This window comes from Brassica oleracea, chromosome C4, assembly GCF_000695525.1.
Source record: "Brassica oleracea var. oleracea cultivar TO1000 chromosome C4, BOL, whole genome shotgun sequence".
In the NCBI taxonomy this organism is placed as follows: domain Eukaryota; kingdom Viridiplantae; phylum Streptophyta; class Magnoliopsida; order Brassicales; family Brassicaceae; genus Brassica; species Brassica oleracea.
Genome location: NC_027751.1, coordinates 849274 through 850247, shown reverse-complemented (window position 1 = coordinate 850247; position 974 = coordinate 849274). Strand labels below are relative to the sequence as shown.

Sequence of the window (974 nt, the reverse complement as noted above, 5' to 3'; positions counted from 1 at the left end):
TACGGTTATTATACCGTCCTCTTCCACGTCCTCTGTTGTTATAGCGACCACCTTGGCCTCATCCTCTGCCATAACTCTCTTGCTGTTCTTTAGAGTCAGTATTAGTATATAGGAGCTTTCCTTGATCGTCTTGTTGATCCTCATCATGAACTCGTTCCTCATAAGCCTTTAACCTTCCCACAATATCCTCAAAGCCTGTTGTGTTTAGGTCAAGGACTTGTTCAAGTGCAGCTATGATGTGTATGTATTTTTTCTTCGGAAGACTGCTGAGGAGTTTCTTAACGAGCTTTGGTTCATCAAGAATTTTGCCTAACGCTGCAGACTTGGAAGATATCTCAGCAATTTTACCAGAGAACTCATCTATGGTTTCTGTATCTTTCATCTTCATCCATAAGCGTCTGTAACCTCGCCTCTCGGACCCTATCAGCTCCTACATTCCTAGTCTTAATCGCATCCCAAACTTCCTTTGTAGTTGCTAGAGTACCAACTTGAAGAACCAAACTCTCAAGGATTGATTGAAATAAGAATGCTCGAGCCATATCACTTTTGTCTCCATCATCACTACCTTGATCGATTGCTTCCCAAACCTTATGCACTTTGAGCAAAACATTCATGCGCATACTCCAAACCGTGTAGTTGGTGGTGGTGAGCATCGGACACTTGATTGCCGAGAAACCATTCTCTTTAGGTTTGAAGGTGGTTATTGACAAATCTGCCATGGTTATCTTCTCTCTTCGAACGTCTTTGATTTCAATATTAAAGCTGTGATACCAATTATTGAAACCAAAGGTATGATCGTAGCTCAACAATCAAAGTTAATAATCTCAAACTCAAGAACTCTTTATTTCCTTTAGAAAACCGTAAAAACTAAAAGCTCTCAACACACGTTAAGCTCTACCACATCATGATAGCTTCTTATATAACAACTCATAGTTTCCTAAACTCATTAGGATAAGCTTAACTAGATAAACTAC

The 974-nt window shown here is 39.7% G+C and overlaps 1 protein-coding gene across 1 annotated transcript; it reads right to left on the bottom strand.

The window, feature by feature from the left end:
• Positions 1-356: 356 nt before the first annotated feature.
• On the bottom strand, positions 357-719 carry LOC106337792. Its single transcript, XM_013776911.1, has one exon. It carries the CDS (start codon positions 717-719, stop codon positions 357-359), a length of 363 nt encoding a protein of 120 aa, XP_013632365.1.
• Positions 720-974: the final 255 nt, after the last annotated feature.

Coding starts and splice junctions, on each gene's coding strand:
- LOC106337792 (XM_013776911.1), bottom strand. CDS start 719: ATGGCAGATTTGTCAATAACCACCTTCAAACCTAAAGAGAATGGTTTC.